Source organism: Molothrus aeneus, chromosome 4 (assembly GCF_037042795.1).
Source record: "Molothrus aeneus isolate 106 chromosome 4, BPBGC_Maene_1.0, whole genome shotgun sequence".
In the NCBI taxonomy this organism is placed as follows: domain Eukaryota; kingdom Metazoa; phylum Chordata; class Aves; order Passeriformes; family Icteridae; genus Molothrus; species Molothrus aeneus.
In genome coordinates this window covers 2,623,267-2,651,196 of record NC_089649.1, presented here as the reverse complement: position 1 = coordinate 2,651,196, position 27,930 = coordinate 2,623,267, and the positions used below count along the sequence as shown (strand labels likewise).

At 41.5% G+C, this 27,930-nt stretch overlaps 1 protein-coding gene across 1 annotated transcript in view; it reads left to right on the top strand.

The window, feature by feature from the left end:
- Positions 1 to 25,804, top strand: part of ARSJ (arylsulfatase family member J) — a 33,614-nt gene extending 7,810 nt beyond the window's left edge. The window contains exon 2 of the mRNA XM_066548902.1: positions 23,252 to 25,804. Coding sequence (XP_066404999.1) covers positions 23,252 to 24,656 — 1,405 coding nt within the window. The 3' untranslated portion in view covers positions 24,657 to 25,804. The remainder of the gene's footprint in view (positions 1 to 23,251) is intronic.
- Positions 25,805 to 27,930: the final 2,126 nt, after the last annotated feature.

Here is a 27,930-nt window from a genome sequence, read left to right as displayed (position 1 = left end):
AAACTAAATTACTTTGGCTTTTAATTTTTTTTTCCTTTTTTAATTGAAATATTAATTCAGCTTTTTGGGATAGATTTTAATTCCAGTGCATCCTCTTATCAGATTATTAGCTGTTTTCTAGCCAAATCTCTTGCGTCCATTTTCTGATTCAGTCTACTTTTATCTCCATTTATGAGTTTTAAAGCATTCCTTCCCTGAAAGAGATTTTTCTCCCATTATGTAATTTTTCTTAGCATTTATAGAACACAACTGGGTACCAAGGTACTGCTTTAGATGCGATCTCTGTGATAATAAGCTCTCATGAGAAATGAATTCCCTTCTGTGTTGGAGAGGCAGAAAATTACAAATTTGAAGAAACACTATAATTTGAGGAAAATGGGAAGCTGAAGGGAAAAGAGAAAATTAGTCTCAGGATAGGGGGAAGCAGTGTAGTATCTTTAGACTAAATATACTCTAATAGACCCACTGTTGCCTCACAAATTGTACCTCTCTGAATGTAATAAATTTTGTCAAAACACCATTTACCATCACATTTTATATACTCCGATCTAGTTGCCGTGGATCAGTGTTGATGAAGTCCCAGAAAACTGGGTTTGAGGAGGCCTCTGGAGGTTGCTGAATTAGGTCTCCTGCCGAATTACATCACACAGCAGGGACACACTGACTTTATAAACTCTTCTTTATTGTTTGTTTCCTCCTAGAAATAAAAAAATTTTGCCAAGTATTCAAGAAATTGCAATCTTGACTGTTAGGGAGTTTCCTAACTTTACCATGCTGTTAATTTTAGTTAAGAAAAGTGTTTTGTGAACTTTTTAATATTTATTTTTTTCTCTTTTAAAGAGCCAATTGATCTAATTAGAGACTTTGTTAATGACCACGGCATAATGGCAGCTCCTTCCTTAATTTTTCCATGGTCCCATTTTCAAGAGCCTTCAGAGGAAGCTATTTTAGCCTGTTTGCTGATTTTTTTAAGAGCAGATTTTTTTACTCTTGTACGTACTTGCCTACCATCATTCCACATTAGTTCTGATTTGTGGTCTGTTTAATTCTTAATTCCTGAATTATGTTATGGTTCTGATTTGTCAAAATAAAATTGGGGGAGGGGAGGAAGGAACAACTTACTTCTGTGTTGTTTCTCCCCCTGTACAAGTACTCTAGGCAAAAAATGAAGTATTTGCTGCTTGGTTTATGGCCCTCTCCATTCTTACCAGCTTCTGTTTTCGTGTTTCTTGCTATATGTGACCTGGAAGTGCACTGGGGTTTAATAGCCTGAATTTCAGCTGTTACCTCCTACAATGCCTTGTCTTTACCAGTAAACTGATTTAATGGGATTTTTAATATATGTATATATAGAAATGCAGCTTTTCCTGGCAAACCCCTAAAGTGCTTTTGAATCTGAAAAACTGTAACAACAACAAAAACATTTATTTTGTTACCATTAACCATGGTGAGCCGTGGTAATGCAAAATGAAATTTGTGAGCTATTTTGCTTTTCTTTATAAATTAGATGCAGCCTGAGATATCTTAAAAGAAAAAAAAAATCAGAGTGGAGCATTTCTGTATTAAATGATTTCATGTCATAGTTGGGTTTTGGGGGTACTTGGAGGACATTTCTGCTCCTTAATAAATTACTGATTTGCATAATAAATGTATTTGGGGTCAGAAGCAGAAGAAACAACTCAAGCAGTGAGTCAGACAACCAAGATTTTACTTCCTGCCCTTGTGATTGTTCACCTAGGTTCGTGTGTTTGGAAACCCTTCCTGTGGATGAGGGTGCCCATCATCCAAGGGGAAAGTGGAGAGCAATCCCTTTGCTCCCCAGTCAGCCTGGAGAAAGCTGTTGCCTGGTTTGTGTTTCTCTGGTAATGGAGGTGTGTGTTTTACAAAATGGGACTATTTATTAGCTTGACCTGGTTGCCAGTTCCTTGTGCAGCCTCCCATCCTTCTAAGAGAAAACCACAGGAAATTATTATATCTGCAGTAATACTGGTGCTCTGTGCCACCCTCCCCTCCTGTCCTTCAGGATGCCTCCCTGACCTTTTCGCACACTATCCCCAGTAAACACTCAGCCTTTTCAGGTCTTTCCAGAATTAGTTTGAAACATTTGCAGCCTCCCGAACCACCTCCAGGCTTTCCTGGACAGCAGCCCACCAGGATGTCCTTTCAGAGTCTCCTTTCTGCTTCCAAGGCCAATCAGTTTGGCTGCCAGTCTTAAATCCATTCTCTTCATTTTCCCCATTATCCTCTCTAGCACCAAGCGGAGGAAGAGCCAAACCAAGTCTTCTCCACAAGAATGGTTGTCTCACCCTGTCCTTTAGTTCTCTAATTCTTCAGGTATTTTTTGGAATGAGAGCAGATTGATGTGTCTTTCAGATACAATAAGAATTTATGTTTCTGTTAATCAGTTATTGGCAGGTGTAAAGATTTGTATGCATAAAGAAATAATATTTATACTTTCCTTATCAGTATTTTAAAGCTGGATTAATTATAGCTGATTACAGTTGTAAATACACTTGAAGGGGTATAAAAGGTAATACTCCTTGCACAGTTCTGAAATTATTTTGAAACAGTTAAAAAGCCTGTTGTCAAAGGAGATTTTCTAATAAATGCTTGGGCTCACTGGATGGTGCTCTCTGGATGGTTCCCCTTATGGCTCCTGAGCTGACTGCCTTGCTGCTGGACAGTTCAGAAGGGAGGGAACAGACTGGCATTTGTTGCTTTGCATCCACAGAAAAGTCAAGAAAACAGTTTTAAGAAATCCTAGTAAATTACTATGTATCTCCTTCAAGAAATCATTAAAAATGCTATTTAAATATGTGGGAATAACTTTTTCCTAAAAAACTTTCAACAGAGATTTCCACACTTTCCCTAGGCAGTCTCAGCTGTAATTTGGGTTATATAACTTTGAAACTGTCTAACTTCCATCTTTCCTCCTGCAGTTTAAGCCTCTGATCTTTTGGCAATTTTCAGGTGAAGAACTTACTTTGCTACAAAAGGTGATAAATCTGTACATCTGAGTCTATTATCACATCTCTGCTCTTCCCTTCTCCAGCCTAAGTAAATTCAGTTCTTTCCATCTTTCCTCACAGACCTTGGTTTATATACCTTTGATGGCTCTTGGTGTACTCCTCTGGACTTTTATATCTGGGCCTATTTCTTATTGCAAAGTGTCATCAGGAACAGGACACAATGTTCCAGTAAAAGTTTGACCAGTCCAGCCTTGCTATCTTGTTCTCAATCCCAAAGTTACTAAAATATTTTCACAGTTGAGTAATTGGAAGGCAGCATAACAACTCCTTTACTGGCATGAATTTACCTCAGCAGAAAATCTGGGCAAAGCGTCTGTTTATCAGAGTCTTTGAGGCTTTTCCGCTGTTGATGGGTAGGGAATGTCACAGGAACAACAGATCTTGTACTATTTTTACCAGTTCAGCTGTGATCTACCAGTTAAACCAGGCTGATCATCCTTATGGGCTTGTTCCTTTGACAACTCCCACATTCTGTGCAGCACAGGGCGAGGTGCACTCAAACCACACCATCCCATGACAGGATAACGGCCAGGTGGGAGCTCTGTCCCCTTTCTCAATGCTTGGATATGAAGCAAATGCATTTTCTTTTCCTCTTAGAGACCTGGGGAGCCTGTGTTTTATTGCCTTACTCAAAGCAGGGTGTCAGGTTTTCCCTAACCCCTCATGTAGGTCCTGATAAGACAAAGCTTTTTTCCATAGCACCAAGTCATTGCTGACTCACCCTCAGGCTGGGCTAGCAGCAAGCCCCAGATCTTCTTTTCTGCAAGAAACATAAGTTACTGTCATTGATTATTTGACCCCAAAAGCACTGCTTTGTGGTTATTGTAAGTGAATTGCCTCCAGTTCAGGTTATTCCTCTAATTCAATTTCCTTTTGAATTTCAGCTCTTCAACAGGCAGTGCAGCAGTTTGAGTGCAAATTTACAGTCTGAACAGGTTGTGGAATTTAATCTGTATAAATTTCACCTTAAACATATATTCATAACCCCTATGAAAATAATCACTCAAAATGTAATTAACCCAATTGCTTTTTCTAATTCCTCACAGATGTACTTTAGGAATGAAAAAGCCTGCAGCTTAAATATATTTATTCCAAATTTTTCATTTTACAACTTGAATTTGCCAAATCAGTTTTCAGGGTTAGTTAAAGAAATCATATGGGCATATCATAAAATGTTTTGGGTTGAAAGGGACCTTAAAGCTCATCTTGGTCCACCCCCTGCCATGGGCGGGGACACTTTCCACTATCCCAGGTTGCTCCAAGCCCTGTCTAGCCTGGCCTTGGACACTTCCAGGCATGGGGCAGCCACAGCTGCTCTGGGCAACCTGTGCCAGGCTCACCCCCTCACCTCCTCACAGTAAAATGTTTTCTTCAGGATGTCTTTTTCAACCTTGAGCTTTTGGAGTCTTGAGTGTTTGTGTTTTGAGTTTGTTTTGTTTTTGAAGTGTTTCTGCTCCCCCTTCTCTGTGTTTCTGGTTCATCAAGCAAAATAATGATCTAGAGTTTTGGCATTCCAGTGTCCAATGACCTGTGCCAGTGTCCATGCATCCTGCTCTGCTGGAGTGTCACTGGATGTCACCTGCAGGTATTACAGAAAGATAAGAATAGGCTGATTGTTCCATCTTCATTTGGTTGGGTATTTCTCTGAAGAAATGAGGCAGGCAGTTTCCCAAGGAGCAGACAGAGCCTCCTCTGTAGCTGTGGTGTTGTGCTGAGGCCAGCAGGACAAGGCTGGAATGAGCTGGGAATCCAGGCTGTCCTCATCTGAATCTTGGTTCTGTGCAAGGAAGGATTTGTCTTTCACAAGTTGTAACAGATGAAGTTGCTGGATTGTGTTTCATCACAAAAAATGGTCTGTGTTGCAGGTCAAGGTGCTGGTAAGTCATATGCAGGGCCAGAAAACTAATAGGCAGGTACAGCTCTGGTATTCAAAAATACAAATACATTTGTGATCTTTAAAAATCTTACTTCTCTGCTGAGCAAAGACCAATTTCATGATGTAATGAACATTGACATATAAAGACATTTTCTTAAAAGACCACTTGAAGCTTTTGGCTCTTGTGGGGTGGATATATGGTGTTTAACAGCAAGGACATTTCCTACAAAATTACTGTTGGGCCTTCATTACATTTTAAAGATTGGAGCTGACCAATTAGGCACGCTCCAGGTGTTTGCTCTGCTATAGCTAATACAGGTTTTTATTTGAATTATGACCTTCATTTGCTTTTGAATCATGTCCAGCAAAATGGAATAGTCACTCATTATCAGTGAATTGGATTTTGGTTTTGGGAATAAACCATGCATGCTGTTATTAGTGCCATGAGAGTTTCTTCCTTGCCAAAAATCCATGGATTTGATGAAGAAGGGAGGAAAAATAATTCCTTGCCAGAGTAAAACATAAAATATATAGATATATCTATGTCATATATATGTATATATATATGAATAAATTGCCAGTTTCTTTTTATAAAATGGCATTACTGGAGAGGGCAAGGTCTGTTGCTCAGCTATTCTTGTATGGAAGGTAAATGTGCTCTCTCACTTGAACTCAGTCTTCTGGCAACCAATGTCCATGGCCAGGGTATTTGGCTTTGCAAAAACACAGCAAAAGTGTACAAAGAAAACCCCCACCCTTGTCTAGCCTAATTCCCTTGGCTTGCACAAGGGAAATTTTGACTTTAGCAAATGGAACAAGTGTGCTCCCAGCCTGATCTATTTGGGAGCAGTTGATAAATGGTGTCAAAACAGTCCTGTGTACTTGGAATTAAATCCTGCACATTTCTGAAGAAACACTTGCAAATATTGCTGTTCTGCAGAAGTGTCTGAAACAGTTGGTGCTGGTGCAACACTGGCCAGACAGGAATGGAATTAAAATATTTCCTCTCTGCCTTCTGCTCGAGGCTTATCAGCTGCTGATGCCATAGAGAAACTTGGTCTATAGTACCCTGATCCAAACTGAGAATGTTCTCCTGCATTAAGATTTTTTTTAAAGAAATCTTTCAGCAACTTGGGCTTTCACAGCAATGCTTTAATTGCAGTCAGTTTGTCTCCCCACAAAACTCAGCATAAATCAAGACTTATTTCAGTGTTCTTGTGCTTCAGAAAATGCAATTTAAATTTTTTAATTTTTAAATTTTATCTTATTTTATTCTTTTTGCCAAAGACAACCAGTGAGTGTCCTTCACCTCCCAGGCTGTGCTGGGTGAATGTATGTGACCTCTGTGGGAAGGTGTGCTCCCTGTTTTCCTCTGCCTTTCTATCCTGTCAAGCCAGTGATGCTCCATTAGCAGCAGGGACTAGGAATGGAACATGCTCACTGTCCCTGCCATACCAGGGACATTGGAGCCTAAACCATTCTGTCATTCCATTATTCCAATTCTATGATTTTCCATTAATTTTTACATTGATACATCTTCAGTTTGTTATGTAAATACACCTAAATTTAGGAGCCAGTGAAGCTTGTATTCACAAGATTTTATTTAATACACACAGTTTTGCCATGGTTAAACCAGAAATAATTCACTAAACACAAAATGTCATTCCCTTGAAGCTATAATTTGATATACCTCCTAGGAATAAAAGTGTGTATTTTCTTAAATAACTTGTTTAGTTAAATAACTCTAAATAAACCCACAGTCCCCTTAGGTAAAGGAGTAGGTGCTTGAAGACAGGAAGTACATGCAAAACAGAAATGCACCCACAGCAACACACGAAATTCGAAATGTAGCTGAACTGTGTGTTCTTCCCTTTTCCTGCCCCCTATTGGGACTGCGTCTATGTGTACAAGTGGAGATTGGCATGCCAGGAACATGACAGGGAGAGAACAGATTGCTTCCCTTCACTGACAGGGAGGATTTCACCTATTTATGGCACTAGAGTGTTGGTACAGAAAAAGCCAAGCGTGCCCAGGCTGCTGATAGCACTTGTGCTGAATTCACACCTCATCAATCCATTATCTAAGGAAAGGAGGGAACAAAGGAACCATGGCTTAATTGGAGTGGGTGGATGATAATGCCAGGCAAGCAAGAGGCCAACCTGTGCCTTAGCTAATCGCAAAACTTTTTCTGGGAAGGAAAATGTGATTCTCTAACCTGTGATTGTCACCATGAGCATGGAGAGAGTCCCTGAGCCATGGACACGGCCACTTCTTGGCTCTTAAAGCCTTTCTTGCTGCTTCAGCTGCTAGCTTGCTTTAGGATGGAAATGGGCAGGCACAGTGTTTAATTTTTGTCACTTCTCTGCAAGAAAAGAAACTACCTGCAGGTAGAGAAAGGCCATCAACTGGCTTTGGAAAAGCAGCTGAAGCCATGGTCATTATTGGGAAGAATTTTGATGTAGGAGTTAAGGCAGGAGAAATGGAATTTTTTAAGCACATTCCAGAGAGAGTGAGTGTAAGAAATCATTCTGTCTCCTGAGAATATGAAATAATTTGTGTGCATTTTGGGGGTTTATTAGAAGGCAACATGTGCTTTGTGTGATTTCATTTGTTTAACTACTTAATTCAAATCTATCTCTTCCATCTACAGGCTGATCAAGAGCTCCATAGTAGTCAGGCACTTGAAAATTTTCACCTTTGTCAGATTGTTGTTTTGTTGCATTTTCTTGTCTCAGTAGCACACCTTGGAAATTGCAGATTCAAGAAGAGAATGAGAATTTTCTTCCTTTTTTTCATCCCTAGGTAAGGCAGGAATAAAGAAAAATTGTTGTTTTCAGCTAGAAAAGCAAAAGAAAAACAAATGGATGGACACAGCTCTTTATTTTGTTGGCTCCATTATTGTGTTTGTTACCAGCAGAGTATCTGTATGAGCTATATTATTAGCTATAATATAGGTGATAATAGGACTTGGATGGTCTTGGAGCAAGATGCTCTGGTGGAAGGTTCCCTGCCTACTGCAGAGGGCTTGGAATTGGATAAGTTTTAAGGACCCTCCAAGCCAAATCATTCTGTGATTGCATGGCCCCAGTAAGGAGCCCCAGTGACCCAGAGAGGCTTTTATTCCAGCACATCAAATCCTTAGAAGTGCCTGATGCAAAGAATATTTATAGGCTCAGGAGGAATACTGATGAGAGGTCTTCCTGGAGCAAATGAAATAAAAATGAGGTAAATGAGGTTTGTTCCCAAGCAAGTGCTCTACATCATGGTGAAGCTAACATGTTAATTTTGAGTCCAACTGGGAAAGAGTTAGAGCAGCAGTTTCAGATCCTGTACAGGGAATACAGGTAATCTCAGAAGAAAAGGAGGTATTTCCTTGTCAAACCAAGCCTTCCAGCTTAGATCCTAGAACTGCAATTGGCTGTATTTTCAAGCATGGGGTTTGATCCTTCATCCCATAGGAATGAGAATGAAGACAGATGGGAAGAAGGGAGGGGGAAGAAAAAAAAAAACACCAAAGTTCTCTTGAACTGGAACAGTTTGGAGGATTCTAGAAAATGTAGTCAATGATTAAGAGCTGTTTACTAATGTTGGACTGGTAAATAGCTTCATGGACCATTTTAAATGCCTTACATTAGATATTTTTTCTTCCACAATATGAGAAAGTCTTGTGCACTTTGTGAAGCATCAGATGTTGGTCTGGGATTGCCTTGGAACAGCATGGGTATCACTGGCACCTACAGATAATTCCAGAGATGCAGTAAGATCCATAGCCATTATTTTGCTGGTGAAAATCAGGATTTACATTATTCCACAGCAAAAGTGGAGCTGTTCTTCCCTTTTTCCTTTTCTTACATTTTGTTTGGGGGTGGCTAACTAAAAGAATATAAAGAATGAATTAAAAGCTGTTTGCACTTTATGCCTTTAATATATCAGAATGCCAATGTCTCCAGCAACCTTGCTATTAAGTGGAAATTTATTGTCCTTGGAGTTGACTTGTATCATTGGCAACAAACAGGATTGCTGTTGTGAGGTTTATGTTGGGTTTTATATGACAGCCCAGGATGATGCATTTCTCAAAGCACTTGAGATGCAGTTTCAGAGAGGCAAATGAGAATCAGTCAATGGGTCAGAGCAACACAGTTCAAAGGCCTATAGTTCATAAAATATTTATGTGCTGTTATAAAAGTAAAGAGGAAAGGGAGCTTATGTAACATACCAAAAAAAAAAAAATGAAGAGCCAGCAGAAAACTTCCTCTCCCATCCCACAACTGAACTGAAGTTACATATTTCCAGAGAAAGTGTGTCCAGCCATGGCTTTTCCACAGCTATCCCAGCATGTCTGCCATTTCAAATCCAATTATTCAGTTCTTTCCTATTCTATTGTTCCTAGATGGATGCATCATGTCCAAGCTATGCTCACTGTGACCAACTGCAGAAAAGTAGTTTGCCACAAGATTTTTTTTTGGTTTTTTTTTTTTTGGTATAATAATGTAATTGCAAGGGAAAAGGGGAAGCAGGAGAGCGACATGAGAAAATATACTGGAGTGTTTAAATTTGAATGACATTTCAAAGAAAATCACCCCAAACCACCACAACCCCCTAAGCAGGAAAAAATATTTGAACTTCCAATAAAAATCTGAGAGGAAATTTTGTTGCCTGTTAGCTGACTCATGGTGTCCTTTACACTGTTGTTGCCTATTGTAATTCAGATTTTTGGATTTATCTGGATTTTTAGATTAGTGTCTATTTGGTTTTAAAATACTGATTTTATACTGGCTCTATGTCTGAAAGTTCTAAAGGAAAATGTTAAAAAATAATGAAAGGCTTAATTTAAACTTTTGGGTAATGTTACTCATTGGAGGAAGCCCTGTTGGAATCACTGAGTTCCACTCTGATTATAATGTGGGTTTTATGGGTTTTTCATCTTTTCCTTCTTTCTTTTACCTTGTTTCTCCATAATCTCCTTACCAGGAGATGTGGCTGCAGTTTCCCCAGTGACCATCAGCCCTGCTTCCATCTTGAGGAAGTAGATTATATGAGAAGTTATATAAGAGAGATTATAGGAGTAGATTATGTGGGAGAAACTTCCAAGTCAGAGCCAGAATGCATATTCAGCCCAGACTCTTGGCTTTCAAGGAATGCAGGCAGAGGTTTTACAGACCTTTTGCTGCTCTCCCATTCTGCTGCTGCTGACTCTTTAGCCACCTCCTCTGCATTTTGATTTTGAACACACAGACCTAAGCCTGGGTTTGAGAAGCAAATGTTTGACTTTAACACAAATAATAGCAAAGAAGTGGGTCCTGCAGTTTGTTGAGCACTGCTCATGAAAAGCAGGGCATGAAATGGACTGTTGAGGAATTTTACTGTCATGCAGCCAGATTACCAGAATTCAGTATACTTTAAGTGCTGGATATTGAACAAGCCAGCTGGGAGAGTTCATGAAGAACCAAGGCAGTGTGGTTAAGTTGCAGGGGCATATTTGTAGAAGAAGTTGAAAATGTGTTTTATAGCGTGCACCCACTCCTGTGAAAAACCTGGTGAGGTGATCCTGGACAAGCCCAGTGCTCTGACAATATATACAAAGTTAGCAGTGACTTACTGCTCTGACTTTGTACAGCTGTACACAGGGCTGTTGATATATCTGTTTGGTGGGGCAAGTTAGTAATGCTGTTCTAATTGCTGTCACTAATGGGACAGTAAAGATAAGAATGTGAGCTGACAGGGTCCCTGCAGTGTTCACAGCTTCCACTGGCTCCTGTCTCCTGTGTGACCCATTGGAGCTACACCCCACAGATTTGTTTAGGGAATGCAAACAAAGCCGAGCAGATGTTGTGGTTCCAGCAGTGTTCCTGCCATGTTCTCATCCCCTGAACACAGCCACGGCTCTGTGGTGGTATCACCACTCGTCACCTCTGTGCTGTGGTACAGTCTTAGCTGCTACAGACACTGTACACAATGTCAGCAAATTGCTGTGGGGCTGATCTGCTCCTCCTTTAGCCTTCCTGGCTCCTGAAGAGGAAAGATTTTGCTTTTTCACTCAAGACAGATGCAAAGCATGCCTGATTCTTATCTCTTCTCCTTCCCTCTTTTCCCTTTACAACCTCCACAGCATGCAAATTTTTATTCCCACTTAGAGAAGAACGTTGAAAATAACAAGAACAGATTCTAACTGGTGATGCTTTGTTCAGCATTACACCATTTTGTAAATTTTGATGTTATTGCCAGGATTATTAACCACTGAAATACATAATTTCACAACCTGGACAGGATGTAAGTGATTTGGAAGCCACAAGTTACTTGCCACTGATTGAGTAATTTTCCACAGAGTTAACTGTGCTTCAGAAGAATGGATGGGTTATGATCTTGCTGTCGTATTTTTCCAACTACATTTCCCACTGGAAACCCTGGGGTTGGAGACCAAATATGCAGGAGCTGCTTTTCTGTGATCACACACTGATAAATGCTAAATGTGTTTCCCTTTCTCCTGAACTAGTGTTTCTCAAAGAATCACTACTTATACGTTTTAATTTCAATTTTTAATGGGTGATCCTCATTTTCCAGGAGGTGTTTGCCCTTTAACCCCTTCTCACAGGGTATGTGATGCTAATATCACTTTACTTAAATAAATGTTTTCAGACAGGGGGCAAAAGCCCCACAGAAGGCAGCATACAGTGCTGATGGTATCTCTGCTTAGGTTCCATTAGTGTATTGAGTTGCTGGATATGATGAATGCAAACGTCCAAAACTTTGTGTGTGTCCCTCACTTACTCTTATCCTTACTTATTCTTATTTACACCTCACTTACTCTTATCCAGTTCACTCTGCTACATGAGTCATTTTTGAAGTATTTTGTCCAGGCTCAAAATCACCTACTAGCATCTTTAATAAGGCACAGCTTCATTAATACATTAACATTTTATAGCAAGTGCTTTATGTAAGCTTTGTCTGCTTTTATACATAATTGCTAGACATATAAGAGACTCTGTTTCTAGATTTTTGTGGGACCAACAGCAATAAGGCACCTATTTTATGCTCCATTTTATTTCCAGGGATATTGCACCACAGCCCCAGTTGCTGTTAGGCCTTTGGACACTGCCTCAATGCAGCAGCAAAACAAGATGTGAGCGAGGAGCAGTGTGAATGAGAGTTAGGAGGGATTAGGGAGTGCAGCACTGACATCCAAGAGAGCACTGCTTGTTTTGCTAAGCTGGATTTAGGAGGGAATAAAGAAGCATTTTTCCAAATCTCTTCATTATTCATTGCACAGTGGCCTAGAAACAGATGTGCTGTTAACCTCTGTCCCCTGTTAACTCCAGTTTGTTCCTTTCTGTGGTGGGGGAGGCTGAGGGAGGGGGAGAAATGCAGCAGAGTGATGTGAGGGGGCTTCACAGTGTCTGTGCCATGGCATCTTGCAGCCATCAAGTGTGACAGGGAGAGTTCTCCAATTCTATCACATTCCTGCTCCACAGAGAAGCCTTACATTTCTCCTAGCCCTTGTTTAGTTTGGGCAGGGAGCCAAGGTAGCAACTCAAATCTATTGGTACAGGAGCAGAGAAATCCCTCTGAAGTACCACTGAGCTTCAGCAGGTACCATTAGTGACAGGACAAGAAGGAGGGGCCTCAAGTTGTGCCGAGGGAAGGTTTAGGTGGGATAGCAGGGAAAATATCTTCACCCAAAGGACTGTCAAATTCTGGAACCATCTGAAGCTCAAGTCAGCATCCCTGACAGATTTAAAAACCACATAGGTGTGGCACTTAGGGACATGGTTTAGCAGAGGAATTGGCATTGTCAGGTCACTGGTTGGACTCCATCCTAAGTGTCTTTTCCAGCCGTGGGTCACAGTGAGCTGGTCATGTATCTGCTGAAGTTGCTTTGCTCCTTTTGAGTTCCAACATGTGGTGCTTTGAATGCAGACATTTTACTTCCCTTTTTAATCACACACTATGTAGTGTGTGATGTCTGATGTGGTAGTTAAAAATTGTCACAGAACTGACTGACAGCCCTGCAACACTGCTCCCCACTCTTCTCCCTGTGCTACAACAGCACACCTACATCCACTCAGACACTGGCAGTGAAAGCAGCTCCTTTCCATGTGGAATCTCTCCTGTGAGTAAACAAAGATGTTCCATTTCCCCATGGTGTCAGTCAGGAACCTGTCGTGTGGGACCCAGGTTAATTCAGTACCTCATTATCTTTGTCCATTATTTCTTTGGGAACCACACACAATGCCTTTGTCTTGATCAAAACTGAACGAGAATATTGTGGTGAATTCTGAAAAAGGGATTTTCATGTTATATTTCTCAGGTGAATCAAATATCAGGAAATAGAAAGAAAATCCAGCAGCCAGCAATATGTGACTGAACTCATACATGACTGCTGACAATCACTGTAAATAAGCAGGTGCCTGTAAGCACCGTATTTTAACAAATACGGTTCCTAAGTGGTTTGGCATCAGGGTGAGGCTCATTTACATCCTGCCACCTCTTTTATCAGGACTAAAAAGCCCATTTGAGCTTTAGCTGTGTTGTGCAACAGGCATGGTTCCATCCCTGCTCAAAGGGATGAGCAGCACAATAGACTCAGAAACTGATATCAGAGTGTCAGAAGGACAAAAGGACTGGAGGTCAGTGGGGATGCTCAGGCTGAGAACTGTGCAGAAGCCAGAAGAGACCATCCCTTGGCTGCCAGCCCTCCCTCCCTTTCAGGGCAAGGTAATTCCTTTCACTAATGGTTCAGTGCCACTGTTGTTGCCAGTAAACATCAGCCCAGAAAACCAGCAATATTGTTGAAAAGTCAAATTAGAGTTTGGAGTTTTTTCCAGATGAAGCTGTTTTTCTTATTATTAAGGCTGTAGCTTTTCTGGGAAGGTGCTCTGAAGTGGCATGGAGCAGTTGTGGGTGGTGTCTGTCCCAGGGTAGTGTCTGAGCACCAGAGGGCATTGCTCTCTTGCTGCCAAGAACAGACCTCACATAAGGGGTCTGGGTGGGCACAGCAGCCTCTGTAAAACTTGAGCTTTGCTTGTTGAAGTGAGTGACACCCTCAGTTCTGAGCAGCACCTTATCATTTCATATGCAGCAGCATCCAGTGCTCTGGCTGAAATGCATAATTAAACTCCAAAGACTACAGCAGGAATCCTGCTGTCTCAGACTGCTGTGCCATACGTTGGGGATGAAGGAGAAGATAATTTCCTTTTGATGCTTGTGTACATGTTTTACAATGATGTTATGTGATAGAATGCATTAAGTAGAACAAATAGAATAACAAAGTTGAGATGAAACAGGAATAATCATCCAAGAATGTTTCTTAATTAATCAGCATTCCTGGTGAACCTCCACATGAAAAAAAGGAGTTTGGTGCATTAATTCATAGACTCATTTTGATACTTTGATGACTCTGAAAAAAATTTACCTAGAAGTCTATTCAATTGAAATTGATTGAATTACACTTTTATTTAAATAGGTACATATTGATTATGGGGGGCAGAATCTGTTCTCTATCCTGTTATAGAATCTTGGAGACAGTTGAGCTTGAGACATCTCACAGAGCAGGATAATAGAAATATTATAAATACTAAAGAGAGCTTGTGGCTGTTACCACTTGATCATCATACTCTCCCAATAATAATTTATCTCCAATGTTAAATTACTGTCTGTAAGACTTATCCAAGGATTCAAATGGAGCTTAATAGCCTATGGTACACTTATGCTCACTAAAGCAGTGGAACTATGATGTTCTGCAATGTCACACTCAGAAATGGTGTGTTTATGTAGTTGTTCAGTGGTTAATAAAAAATTACAGCTGTCACAAAGCTTGGATGTTGTGAAGGTGTCTAAAACACTTGAGATGTCTCTGAAGCACCAAATAGTCCTATTTTTCTTTTCCATGTCATAACGTTCTTTAATTATAAAGCAATTACCTCTCTCAAATGATACCATATAAGCCTGTGATGTGGTAGTTGTTAACCTGTATTTTACATCTTGTGTTTTTGCCCTCAGTCATCCTTGCTGTCAATTCAAGGTCATTTTATAGCATTTCGGTCGATAAAGGCTCTAAGTGCTGGATGTGTAAATAATAGCTAAGGACAGTTTTAATTCAGAAATGGTACTAAATGCTCAAAATGAGAACTTTAATTAGAGAGTAATATAAGACAATAACTGTTTGGCTGCTACCTTAAGGGCTGCCATCAAATATGTCATTTTTATGAGAGATGTCTTCTTATGAAAGGCAGCCATATAATGAATATCTTTCATGTCCCTTAGGTGCAGTCATTGAATAAATTCTTCCTATATAAAGATGAACCAACTTTCCTAAACTGTCACAGAAATAGGTGGAAAATATTTCACACATGTGCATGGCAGGTCATGTAAAAACTCCTGTGTTATTTGCAATTAAAGTATTCTTTTAGACAGAATATGAGACACCTTGAAGTTTGCCCTGTCTGTAGCAGTGACTATTCTGGGATATTAGGAGGCTCTGGGGTGCTGTTCTCCCCGGCTCAGCAGAGAGCAGGGACCGGAATGGAGGCACCTCTCCTTTACAAACTGGGACGTGCTGTGTCCCTGTCCTGGCATGCTGGTCCTGTTCCAGCCTCACTCTGGGAGTACCCAAGGAGGGAGGGGGGGGGGATTCTTCTGCACGCAGTTTTTAGACTCCATTTATCTCCTTTTCTTCTGGTTTTTCTCCTGCAAAAATGACCAAAGCAGGATGACAAATCCATCTCTAACTAATGGCAGAGTCATTTTAGGTTCCTTTCCCCTGTACCATGGTGATTAGGCGTCATATCCACTGGCATCTGCTGTTGCTGAGCCCAGAATTCGGTGGTGAGGGTCTGGGTTTGTGGTTGGCATGCAGAGCATTTGGTGACATTGTTTTCTTTCCATGTCACTCGCGTGCAGACATGGAACCACAACACCGATTATGCAATCACACATTTCCCCTTTTCCTAAATGAATTCCAGTGATAAAGCTGGAAACATTGTGCTGTTTCCACAGCTGCAGCAAACTGGGAGCAAAGAAAACAATAGCTGCATGAACACATGTGCATTTCAGCTGCTGCCAACTCCCACATTCTCCCTTCTCATTGCTCTCCTCCTGTAAGAGCCAAAATGAGGGATGTGAGACTCCAGGGGCTCTCCAAAATGCAGTTTATTCCATCCAAGAGGTTACAGCAGTCCAGGGTCGTGGGTGACAGAGCTGTGCCTACAGCTGTCAGCTCCAGCTGCAGGCAGGCCTGGAGACCCTTTGGTTTTGGTTATAGTGCATTATATACTTTTCTTTGCTGAGCATCTTAATGCAGTAGAACCAATCTATATTTTAACTATTATCTATAGCCTATCATAACTACTATAATTACCATATTCATGTTACTATTCTCCAATCACCAAAAGTTAGTACATTACAGTTTAAGCTAGAAGTTGTTTTTTCAGTTTTCTGGCAGTGGAAAATTCTGAGACCATTTTTCTATTTGCCACATTTGCCAACTTGTTTGCCTGTGCTATCTTTCTGCTGGGTAAAAACATCTTCTTGTTTGAGGTGGGTTTATCCTTTGCTCTAAGCCATAAAAACCCCTTCCAACTAACAAACCCTTTGTCTCCTTGGTTAGCCAGTAAGGCTGCCTCAGCAACTCTTTTCTTCTATATCAAAACTTGCTTCCATCTCTATTCCTTCATCAGACTTGACATTTAAAAATCTTTCTTCTGAGCATACATATCTGTGAGACTTTCTTGTCAAACTTTCATTTTTCCCAACATCCTCCCATTGGAGCAGATAAATGGCCTCAGTGACAGGAATGGTTGGTAGCAGATAAGCTGCCAGTTGAATAATGTTTGGTAGAAAATTTGTAATTAGTGTATGAAAATACTAATTGCAACTTAATTTGGAGCTTCAAGCTTCTGGAACCAGGGAGAGAAGCCCTCAGGAAATGCAGATGAAAGTTTCTGTTCTTTTCCCTCCCAGCTTGGTCCCATAGTAAGATATTTTTCCTTTAAAACTCACAACTCTGGAGGCAACAGTTGCTTTCCTGCTGTTCACTGAGCACTGCCTCGCTCCTGGGGTGCCAGTTGCAGCTGCAGGAGTTGGGAAGATGAAAGAGAGAGGATCTGGTGCATATCCTGGAGATGTAAAACTATTGGAATAGAGAGCTATTGAGAACAGCTTTTTGTGGCATGATTCCCCAGTTTTCAAGCATTTCTAGGTGCCAGGTGATAAAAATCCTTCTCGCAGTATAAACAATATCAGGGTGTACGGACATTATTTAAGTGGCCAGATGCCAGGGCTGGTGTGAGATCAGAATTTCAACATGATTCTGAGGTTGAGTTCATGCATCAAAATCCAAATGGCATTTGGCAAAGTAAGGATGTCTCAGCTCCTCTAAGTCCTTGGAGAAAGGTCATGGGAGCAACACTGATAACGTTATTAGTCTGCAAGGAAATTGCTACTTTATTTTTCTTTTCTGGAATTTGATGGAAGATCCTTAACTGATTTAAAAACAACAATGAAAAACTTGAAAGTAGGGCAAGATACAGAATCTTCCAAATGACACATATGCAATAGCATTGCCAGAGTGATAAAACAGTAAATAATGTAAGTTAGCCTTTTAATGTAAAGAAGTAGATGCTTTTTTCAGTCTGATTTATAAGCACATAAAAATTCTAGGAATACAGCTGAGGATGAAATAAATGTGTGTATGTCTGAGTGAAGACTTCAGGTTTGATTTGTGTGGGCTGACACAGTGAAAGTCTGTGAAGGTTTGGAGTTTGTATTTAGTTTTTAATGTTGCATTTTCTTCTCTGATGCATTTCCACTCATAACCCACCTTCCCCCAAAATCCCAAAGTCATAAGCCAGAAGATAAAAATGGTTAAATGATAGATAATGAATGATATATCCAATATAGAAAATTGTATTTTTCTGCTATTTTTGAAAACTGAAATGTACACTAATGTAGTGTGGGCTCGGGGCTCCTTGGGATAGGCACTGAGCAGACTATGTAGCATGAAAACTTTGATGCTGACATTAAGAAGTGTATCCCATGGGATTACACACAGTTGCCATAGACTGTAAACACTGAAGAAATGAGATAGCTAGGATTTAGCTTAACCTGCTCTTGTCCAGAACAGATGCGTAACCTGCTGCCCTAAGGAGTGCCAAGGTGCCACCACTGCTTGGGCTCTCATGGCAGCTTGGCATTTGGAAGTCTGCAAAGTCAACCCTTGTCATCAGTCTCTAAGTTAGGGAAAGAATGGAAATAAGAAGTACATGAACATTTAGAAAACATTTTGCTTCTCAGCAAATTGACATAATAGCAATGAGACAGAAGCACTGTGGCTACGCACTCTGGCTTTGTTGTCATCAGTCTGAGGGAACCAGGACTTGCTGCAGGCTTGGCAGCAATTCATGTCAGGCTGTAAGGGCTTTATTTACATCCAATTTAAATCAGCTCAGCTCTGCCCTCTGCCCCAGGGTCTCCTGAATCACCTCACCCCTTTTCCAGCTTTACTCTGATTTAGTTTTAAAAACCTCAGCATATGCAGCATGAAACATTTCATTTTTATGGCAGATATTTCTGCTGCAGAGTCCTTTTGTGTGATTCTTTCATGCTGGTCCATACCCAACATGCCCATGGTCAGGATCCCCTGCCCTGCTCTTCACCAGCCTGGGTGGAAGAGCTCCTGAACTGCTCCTGCTTTCCTCACAAGCACCTTACAGAGCTGAAAACAACTTTGAGATGATTCAGAGTGAACATCCCTGCCCAAAGTAGCAACTTTGTCAAACATGTAGGGCTTGTGGGCTCCATGCTAAAGCCTCAGTCCACTCTAAGAATGTCTTTGTTGTATCTGGTTTCTCTCACTGGTGATGGTGTCCTGTCTCTGATGATTTGCTGGTGACAAATGGAATCTTGGGGTTTTTTCCTCCCAGTAACTTGGATGTCTGAGGACTGAGAGCCCCCAAAATCACATACTTCCCTATTTTTTTACTCACCTGGAATTCGTTTGTTTTAGCTGTTGTGTTATACAAATAGTTTCAGGTAAGATGTCAAAGACTGTTCTTTAGTAACCCCTAAATCAACGTTCTTGACTGGTATCTGCTTATTGTATCTCATTATTTTTAACAGGGAAATGCACAATCATCAATAGTGATCTCTTTAATATATGTAGCATGCAGACCTCAGTGCTGTCACTCTCTATGCAACTCCTGGCAAACATGGGGTTTTTATTTAAAGTATCCTTTTCTGAATCCTAGGCTAGAGTTTATTATTTTTAAAATTGAGGGTTTTTTTCAACATATCCTGAGCTATGCAAGCATAATAAAAATACATTTTCCACATGTACTAACTAGACCTCTGCTAGCAAAAGTTCCTGAAATTAGAAACTTCCAGCTGAGCTTCTTTGTTAATCTACAGTGAGCCTTAAAAGAATCTCAGTTTGAAGACAAATAATGCAGTATTTGAAAATTGTGAGAGCTTGAAATCAATAGTGTTATACATGCACATTACAAAATCAGAAACATCCCAACTTCTTCCTCAGCATGGTGCAGAACCCACCCTGAAGTTAAGGGGGAAAACACTCAATAGAAAACTCCTTAGGGAAACGTTTGTTCAGGAAAGTTGGCTTGGCCCACATGTGTGTGAGGCTGTGCAGGGGATGTGGGGTGTGCCAGGAGAATCCCTTCCCCTCCACAGCCCTCCCCAGCCCTGCTCTCTGCCCTGGGGAGCAGCAGTGAAATGTGCAGAGATTCTGTCACTGCAGAGGAGAGCTGGAAACTAATGCAGCACTGCTGAGGGCATCAGAAGGGGGAAATGAAGCCTCCCTCCCAATGTTAGCACATTCCTCAAGCTCAGGTCTCGCTGACTTCAGTGTGCCTGTGGTGCTTTGCATCCATAACACTCCAGCACTTCAGTGTGCAGTTTAGTTTACCTTCAGCAGCTTCATGGGCTCTGCACCTTGGGACTGGAGGTGGGAGTGCTGTGAAGCCACTGCCTGAGCTTCGTGTTGGAAAGGGGTGTCATGAGCTCACACTCAGGAGGGAGGATCTATTTGCTTATTTATTTATTTTAAGAACCCTCTGAAATATTTCTCTGAGCATCCAGGAAGCAAAGGGCAATGAAGTCATTGGGATGCTCCCAGAGGGAGGCCATTGCTTTAAAGGTTCCCCTGCAAACAAGAAAACAGCTCAGTGTGTCAGTGAGCCAGCACTGAGCATCTGCCTTGGCTGCAACAGTCATCACAGTGGGTTTACTGTGAACATCTGAACAGCACACCAGGAAAACAAAAACAAGAGTAGAAAATGCACAAAGAGCCATCCCTGTATAGTGAGGAGAAATTAATTTTTAATATGCTTCTTATTAGCTGAACACTTCACACAAATTTTACTTAGTTCCTTGTTCTGCAGATTGGGAATTTCAGGTATTCTAAAGGAGACACCTATGATCCAGAATGTCAGAGGAGCAGGGAGAAGGAGAGCACAGCACATCCATCTAAAGTATTCCCAAGTCTTGAACCCCCACTCTTTTAATGGCCTCTCTCAGCAGTTAATGGCCTATATGCAAATAATGCCCATGAAAGTCAAAGTGTAAAAACCAGTAAAATTAGATTCTGTGGCCTGTCAGCATTTGCTTAAATTTGACTGGTTACTGGTGCTGAAATTCTAATAATGAATTCCAGACTATTCACAGTCCTAACTTGCTTTCTGCATTTGGGATTAAATTCAGCCAATTTATTATAAAAAATAGAAGCCATGAAATCTATAGGATGTGTCTTACAGACATTTCATGGCAGTTGATGAACTCATGACTTTATCTGGTAGAAAACACCCTGAAATCAGCATCTGCCTCCTAATCCCTTTATGTTTTTCCTGGTTCAGTTTTTTTTTCATCTTGCACAGTCTAGAAACAGTTTCAAAACAGTTGTTTTGAGACATTTTTCTATTGCTGTTAGTGCCGTTTGCTTCCATATCATCATTGTCTTTTGCTGAGATTACTTTGCTTTTCTATGGATGCCCTGCAAGTCCTTTGAAAATTAAATGCTTTCACTGAAAAAGTAATGTTGCCACATAATGGATCAATTAGAAAGGCATGTGGTACAGGAAAGTGTACAAATCTTGACCTTTTTTGTCACAGTGAACAGTCTTCTGATAATCAGAGGTTGATATTTCTTTGAAGCATTTCTACACTTGAAATATTTCAACTTAAAATGTATTGGTTTGCAGACTTCTTTTTTACACATAAGAGTGTAAAAATGTGTCTCTTTGTCTGTGTGCCTATAGGTATATTCCAAAGCACAGCCATGCCAAAAATAGCACACAGACACATCTGGGAAACACACCGGAGTCTCCTGCAAAGAGGCAGCAGCAGGGAATATATGTGCATATAGATGGATGTGTGTTATATGTGCAGTGTTACCAGCATATTGAATAACTTCCTTACGGCACTGCTGAAGCAGGAGGCACTGTTGAACGCCTCTGTGACTGAGGCTAATAATTGCTGGGCTTTGGTTCAATATTTGTCAGATCAACAGCTTAGGAATTTCATGCTTGGATCTCTAGTTGAAAAGCCCTCGCTGGGGAAACTGCCTGGTGTTTTAGGAATTCTTGATGGGAATGAATGTTGTGTGACTATTGTGCTTTCTGTGTAGACATTTGCCTACAAGAGGAAGATTGGTTTGCAGTGTTTTGCAGATTCTGTGGCCTGTTCCCCTCAGGCCTAGCTTCTCAGTTTTCAGAGGAAAAGGATGGTGGAAGGATCCGGCTGGGTCCCTTCAGAGAAAATCCTGACTTCCAGCAAAACAGCTTGTTACGGAGGAACTGCCCAGCTGGGACTGGGGGCTGACCTTGTGATCAAGGAGCCTGTCAGAGTTAAGAAAGCAGAAACTATTGACTAAAATAGCCAAGTGGGGACAAGGACTTTTCCAGTTGGATCAAAAAATGGGAATTTTCTGAAAGGATTTAACAAGGCAGAGGAAAAAGAAGGGGAAGGAAATGAAATGCCTTATGGACATAGCTCCCTGAGGAGTCCCAAATATGGCATGAGCTGAAGTATGGAGCACTGCATGGCTTTCCTGGTGTAGTTTACCTGTTTTAAGAAGAGAATGTTGCAGCTGAACCATTGGAAGGATGTGGGACTTGTGTGTGTGACATTTCTTTTACAAAAGCAAAGTGCAGATCCCAGAAACCCATCATTTTGAGGGTGTGTTTTAGCTCTCTCCTGCAGCACCTCCTGTGCTGTCAGCACCAGCCTGTGAGTTTGGGGACAATTGGGTGGCAGGGCTCCAGGTCCCCAGCCTGGTCCCAGAGACAATGCTGTGCAGAGGGGCCAGGGGGCGGAGCACAGCAGCAGCCCTGCAGCACGCTGGGTCCAGAGCAGCACAACAGCCAGAGCTTCTGCAGGCAGTTAGTGAGAGCAGAGCTTCTGGGTCCGAAGAAATTAGCTCCAGAATGAACTGGGAGTTACACAATCCATCCATGCTGCCAGCCATTAGAGACAGCTATGGCACCTTTGGAGATCCTGGCCAGGAAGCCCTCATATGAAAGCAGGCTTCAAGTTATTTATGGACAGGCAGAGCCTAATGGTTTTAATTTTCTAGACAGCTCAGGAGGCCAATCAGATTGGCAACACCAGCAGAATTTGTCAAGAAGCCCCAACTCCTGCTACCACAAATTAATAAGAACCGGTTTTGAGGGAGATGCGCAGTATTGGTGGACCTGGCTGTTCTATGCATTGTTGAGAATTGAACCTCTTCTCACACTCAGGGAGAAGTTTTCTTTGGTGTACTATCTCCTGTTACATTTTCTTTTTTTAGTGTCAAACTGGTATAAATATATTTGCCCTTGATTTTTGATACTTACTGCTGCTCATGCTGGATTCATTTTCTCATCATATGGAAGCCATATGTATTCTTTACACATAGCTTGTAGTGCACTGCAGAATTTATTACCCCATCCTTTAAACATACTGCTCTTACATGCTCAAAGCGCAGCATTTAAAAATACATTCACCGCTAGCAAATTACGAGGCACTGTAAAAATTGTATTTATCCACATAATTTTCTATAGCCATTGTTAAATGGAGACATGTAGAGGAAAGAAGGGTGCCTTGAAGTACCTGTGCTCCTGTATATGTAGGTATTTTGAGTAGCTCAGGTCATGGAGGGAAATGTTTCATCCCTCAGTGAGGCGAGGACAGATTCGATGGTGTGACCGAGCTGGTTTTTGAAAGCAGCATACACAGGCACTCTGAAGTATTTCCAGAGAAGGCTTTGGCATGCATAGGGACATTTTATGTTAGGATTAAGGTGTCCATACACCTGAGCATTTCCTCCACCACCCTGATGCCTGTCTCCTCCCGCCTCCAGGTACCAGATCCACACGGGACTGCAGCACTCCATCATCCGGCCGACACAGCCCAACTGCTTACCTCTGGATAACGTCACGCTACCTCAGAAGCTCAAGGAGGTTGGGTACTCCACGCACATGGTGGGCAAGTGGCACCTGGGCTTCTACCGCCGGGAGTGCATGCCCACCCAGAGGGGGTTCGACTCCTTCTTTGGCTCACTCCTGGGCAGCGGTGACTACTACACCCACTTCAAGTGCGACAGCCCTGGGATATGCGGCTATGACCTGTACGAGAACAACAACGCCGCCTGGGACCACGACAATGGCATCTACTCCACGCAGATGTACACGCAGAAAGTGCAGCAGATCCTGGCTTCTCATAACCCCAGGAAACCCATATTCCTCTATATTGCCTACCAAGCTGTCCATTCGCCTCTTCAGGCGCCAGGCAGGTATTTTGAACATTACCGCTCAATAAACAACATCAACAGGCGGCGGTACGCGGCCATGCTGGCCTGCTTGGATGAGGCCATAAACAACGTGACCCTCGCTCTGAGAAAGTATGGCTACTACGAGAACAGCATTATCATTTATTCTTCTGATAACGGCGGGCAGCCGATGGCCGGAGGCAGTAACTGGCCGCTCCGAGGAAGCAAAGGCACCTATTGGGAAGGAGGTATCCGCGCCGTCGGGTTTGTGCACAGCCCCCTTCTGAAAAACAAAGGGTCTGTATGCAAGGAGCTGGTGCACATCACAGACTGGTTCCCCACGCTGATCACGCTGGCGGAGGGGCAGATCGATGAAGACATCCACCTGGATGGCTACGACGTGTGGGAGACAATCAGCGAGGGCCAGCGCTCCCCGCGGGTGGACATCCTGCACAACATTGACCCCATCTACACCAAAGCCAAGAACGGCTCCTGGGCCGCTGGCTATGGGATCTGGAACACTGCCATCCAGTCTGCCATCAGAGTGAATCACTGGAAGCTGCTGACGGGAAACCCAGGCTACAGCGACTGGGTGCCTCCGCAGGCCTTCAGCAACGCGGGTCCCAACCGCTGGCACAACGAGCGCGTCTCCTGGTCGGCCGGGAAAACCGTGTGGCTCTTCAACATCACGGCCGACCCCTACGAGCGCGTGGACCTGTCTGCCCGGCACCCCGAGGTGGTGAAGCAGCTGCTGCGGAGGCTCTCGCAGTTCAACAAGACCGCGGTGCCCGTCCGCTACCCGCCCAAGGACCCTCGCAGCAACCCCAAGCTCAATGGAGGAGTCTGGGGGCCGTGGTTTAAAGAGGACGAAAAGAAAAAGAAATCAGACAAAAGCAAAGGTGCAAATAAGCAGAAGAAGATGAAGAAGAAGAAGAAGAAAGCCAATCGGATAAAGGGGCAGTCATTTCACTGCCGGTCACGTCTTGCTGGTGGGTAAACTCTAAGCAGGGTCCTTGGCAAGACCTGAGTCAGCCTGGCCCCACTTCTTGAACTTCTGATGGAATAGACTAGAAATGCTAGTTCTGCACTATGAATGAAAGTTGTCATCTTTTAATTTTGTCTCTGATTTCACCAGCACAAGATACCTTAGCACTCTGAGTGACCATGTGACAGACTTTCTCCTCCACAGGATGAGTGGTCCTCACCCATCACCAGACACATTCCAGATAACAACAGGGATAGCATCTTGTTTCAGGAAACTTAGCTTTGATGGACAAATGATGGTTCCTTGCCTTAATTAGCTGGAATCTTTGGAGAGCATGGAGATGTTAATGGCAGATGTTCTCAAGCTGACAGATGGTTCAGAGGGAGAGAGGAGAAACAAAACCCAAGAACCTCTGTGTGTCAGTAAGTGTTAGTCATCAGCCTGTGACATGTTTTGATACAACACAGCAAAACTGAAGCCATCAGGGTAACTTTGTAGAGGTGCTGGGGCGGGGGGCATGATAGTAGGAAAGCTGCTTTAAATTAGATTTTGTCCATCTTAACTAAATCTGAAATATTTTTAACATTTCCTAGATGTGCTGAGCTCCCCCTATTTGCAGTAAAACACATGACCAACAAGCACACACCTCATGTAATTTATTACAGGATAGACAAAAACACATCACCAAAGTGAATGTAATATTTAAACACTTTAAGATAACTATAAAACAATATGTAAAATAGATAATTTATTTTACAGCACAATCCTTATTTCTCTTCCATTAAAATTTCCTGGCTGATGCAAGGTACCCCTGTGGGTGCCAGAGTTGTTTGGGTTCTTTTAATGTTGACTTTTTAAATTTTATTTCCACCCTGTCATTCAGAGTTTATTTAACAGATTCATATCCTCAGAGTACTGTAAACCAAGGAAATACTGTATACACTGCTAGGATGAGGAAGGAGAACAATTCAGGTGCATCACTGCATTATGTATTTGCCTTCAGTGGTTTTGAATGTAACAAAGGGTTTATTTAATTTAGGAGTCCCATGAATATTGTTCATTTCTGTACAGAAGCTAGGCCATCTTGATGTTCAGGGGGAAAATTCTACTTTTAACCTTTTATTTATGTACCTATTAAAATAGTTTATTTTTATGGCATTCATAAAAGTGGTCTGCCTCTTTTTTTGCATCCAAAATAGCAATTCTGTCCTAGTTTGTTTTAAACAAACTCAAGTAAGCTGTTTCATTACTATTATTTTTGGTACAGGGATGTTTTATGACATTTTGCTTCTGAAACAGAATTTCTTCTCCCAATATATATATCATTTGAGACATGCTTCAAAGTTTGCCCTTTTCCAAGGTGTCTGCATGGATGATGGATGCACGGACTGGCTGCACATTGGTGGTGATCTGTGGTAATTGATAAAATGAACACACACATATAAGCTTCAAGATGAATTATGTTAAGTAAAATTGATGATTCATTTCTTGAATGGCTATAATTTATTTGGGTAAAAGTTCAGATAAACCTGCTTTTCAGCAGTGTGTTACTTAACTCAGAAATTATATTTATATAAATGGATTATGGCTAAAAAATTGAGCATTCCTAAAATCAATGCACACAGAAATCTGAGTGAAATACAGCTGTCCAGAACTCCAGCAACCTCTGACCTTTTCAAAAGGCAACTAACTGCAGGTACATACTGCCAAACCCCAGCAAATGGCCTACTTAAAAATGTAAAGAAGAATAAAGCTGCCATTAACAAAACACAGAAACAAGTCAGGCAGCTCTTCAAGATACTTCTGTAATGAATATATTGGGGAGGACACAGAAAAATGTACTTGGAGAATTGCATGTAAATAATAATTATAAAAGGATGGTGTGTATCTGCATAAGTGCTTGATATTGTCACTGTTATTTTTCATGCTGCGTGGTCCTTAAGATGACTAATGAATTCCTTAGAAATCTGTCTAGCTTTTCTTCACATCCACACTATCCAGTGAGTAATCAGGAACTCTGATGTTTTCTAAATTCTCAGTTTTTAAAAGACATGCTGTTGATGTCCTTAAAAGAAATGAGAATAGCATATTGAGATATTATTCTTCAAAATGTGATCTATAAAACTCATATCTGTGAGAAGATTAATTTAATTTTCCAAGGTAGTTTTAAAAGACGAAAATTAGGTGTATAAGTTAAACTATATACAGAGAGACTAGAATATTTTAATTTATTTTGTCATAATAGCAGCAAGGCAGTGTGATAGAGTGTTATCCTCATAGAATTAATTATTGCCCTTTTTCCTGAAAGTTTTATGATGGCTTTGGCTTTCATTGGACAAAAGCAGCAGGGAACATTATTCCCTGACAACATTTTATTCTATAATTATTTATATCTGTTCTCTGTCAGTCAGAATGGGAGTCCTTGAAAGTAACCAGTGCAAGGCAGAGCAGTGAATCAGTTCTCTGTGTATTAAATAAATGTGCCACGTGAGTAAGTGTTCATAGAGTACTCAGTGGGAGTACATTTTCAGTGAATCTGATATTTTAATCTAGTGGAGGGCAGAAGTTGGCTTTAGAGTGAGGTAGGAAATAGCCACAATTGAGCTGCATTCCTGAATGTTTTGCTGAAATGCTCTGTGTCTGCTCTCACACAACACTTGTTTCACTGCAGCAGCACCTTGGGCTCTGGTTCATGGGGGTGCTGTGTAGCTCTCAAACCCCACTGTCTGTTTGCTGAGCTCTCAGTAGCTCCTACACGCTCCCAGCTGGATTTCACAGCTTGTTTGCATCTGCAGATATGTTCATGCCCACTCTTGGGGAAGGTTTGATGGGTAAACTCTGGAAAAGAGACCTGGAGAAAGGCTGGGTAGGGGACGGACAATGGGGAGCATTTACTTATGATTTTTCAAATTGTCTCAAGCTTTCTCCAGACTCTGTGTGGGCACAAGGAAAAGGCAGGCTGGATATAACTCTGACCTGGTCTCAGAGACAACTACACCTTCAGGGGGCCAGCCTATTCTTCAGAAGAATACTGTTTTTTCCGGGTTTTTACAATTTTATTTTATAGCTCTTCACAAACAATCTTCTAATGGTAAGATAACTTTAACATCATCAGTGACTTTTAAAGTTTTATTACCAATAATATTGTTATTGCTATTATTATTGTTGTGTTGTTGTTACTTAGTTTGACATAAATTTGGAGACAAAACACTCTTGCACAGCTACAGGTAAAGAGGAGTGGAAGGTTGTGCCAGGCAGGAATGGTGAGTAAAGCAGAACTGTCAGT